Raw genomic sequence first — 1965 nt, forward strand, 5'->3', positions numbered from 1 at the left:
GTAGAGACGGGGTTTCACCGTGTTAGCCAGGGTGGTCTCGATCTCCTGACCTCATGATCCGCCGGTCTCGGCCTCCCAAAGTGCTGGGATTACAGGCTTGAGCCACCGCGCCCGGCCTAAAATTTATTTTTAATTTAAAAAGAAGCAGAAGGAGCAGCATCCCAGACATAACCATCAGCAGCATAGTATCATTATTCTTGGAATTCATAAGCATGACATTGTAGATGTGATTTAGGAAATGTTATTTTATAAAATTATTGTAATTTTGAGGGTATTGATTCTATTTAATTATCTCTTTTAAAGAATGCTTGTAAAATGTGTGGTTTTTGGATTTCAGGCGATTGTGGAAAAATGTGACAGACTCTCTGAGAGAATCTGAAATTGATAAGGCCACAGAGCATAAGCATACCCTGGAAGAACGTCAGAGGACTGAAGAAAGGCATCGTACTGAAACAGGCACACCTTGGAAAACAAAATATTTTATTAAAGAGGTATGTTATACATGCGCTCAAGATAAAAATGTATCTACTTGGTGGGAACATTAGCTTACTAGGCTTTGTTGAATTGCTATCACTTAGACATCTTTATTTTTAAAAGTAGGATGGCTGTATATAAATACCAACTGTTTTTGAGACCAGCCTGGGTGACCTATAGCAAGACTGTCTCAAAAAATAAAAAGCAGATATACCAGAAACAGATTCTAAGAAAGAAGAGTTTCTAAGTGAGAACGTCTATATATCATTAAAAATGAGCTCTGGGGACGGGGCGCTGTGGCTCACGCCTGTAATCCCAGCACTTTGGGAGGCCGAGGCGGGCAGATCATGAGGTCAGGAGTTTGAGACCAGCCTGGCCAACATGGTGAAACCCCATTTCTACTAAAAATGTAAAAATTAGCCAGGTATGGTGGCGGGCACCTGTAATCCCAGCTACTCAGGAGGCTGAGGTGAGTGTGTTCTATAAGTGTCAGGTCAAATGAGTTGACAGTATTTTTCTAGTCTTCTGTAGTCTTACAGATTTTCTGTGCATTTATTCTATCAGTTGAGTTTAGTTATTGAAATTGGTTATTAAAATTACCAATTACAATTGAATATTTCACTTTGTAGTTCTGCAAGTTGTTTCATTTTATTAGAAGTTTTGTTATTAGAGCAGGCATTTATCTTTAGGATTGTTATGTGTTGATTTTTTTTGTTTTAACGTCTTTATTATTTGTGGAGAATTCCTTATAAATTCATTTTTATGTTTGAGCCATCTGATATGTGTATCAGAAATGTGTTAGGAAACCTTTTAGAGCCATTAAGATACACATATGTAGCCTTAAGGCTTTGAACTATAAGACCTGTGGCATACTATCCAGCACTTTGGGAGGCTGAGGTGGGCAGGTCATTTGAGGTCAGGCGTTCGAGACCAGCCTGGCCAACATTGTGAAACCGTGTCTGTACTCAAAATACAAAAGTTAGCCAGGCATGGTGGTGCATGCCTATAGTCCCAGCTACTCAAGAAAGTGAGGCAGGAGAATTGCTTAAGTCCAGGAGGGAGAGGTTGCAATGAGCTGAGATGTTGCCACTGCACACTCCAGCCTGGGTGACGACGAGACCCTGTCTCGAAAAAAGAAAAGAGAACAGAAGAGAAAGAGGGAGGTGGGGAGGAAGGGCAGGAAGGGAGGAAGAAAGAAAGGAAGAAAGAAAAAACAAAGATGTTTAGTAACTTTCTTGAGTAGTACAGTTATTACCATAAATCAGTTTTAGAGTATTTTCATCCTACCGTAAGATCCCTCATGTTCATTTACAGTTAATCCCCATTACCCCCAGCCCAGAGAACCACTAACTTTCTGTCTCTATAAATTTGCCTTTTCTGGATATTTCATATAAATCATACAATGTGTGATCTCTTATGCCTGGCTTATTTCCTTAGTATAACGTTTTTGAGGTTCATCCATGAAGTATTAATTGCATGTATCAGTGGTTC

The 1965-nt window shown here is 39.7% G+C and overlaps 1 protein-coding gene across 1 annotated transcript in view; it reads left to right on the forward strand.

Moving 5' to 3' along the window:
• OSBPL11 (oxysterol binding protein-like 11) overlaps window positions 1-1965 on the forward strand; it is a 78346-nt gene that overhangs the window by 67925 nt on the left and 8456 nt on the right. The window contains exon 11 of the mRNA XM_011950854.1: window positions 338-491. Within this exon, the coding sequence (XP_011806244.1) occupies window positions 338-491 (154 nt within the window). The remainder of the gene's footprint in view (window positions 1-337; window positions 492-1965) is intronic.

Source organism: Colobus angolensis, unplaced genomic scaffold (assembly GCF_000951035.1).
Source record: "Colobus angolensis palliatus isolate OR3802 unplaced genomic scaffold, Cang.pa_1.0 Scaffold31, whole genome shotgun sequence".
NCBI lineage: Eukaryota > Metazoa > Chordata > Mammalia > Primates > Cercopithecidae > Colobus > Colobus angolensis.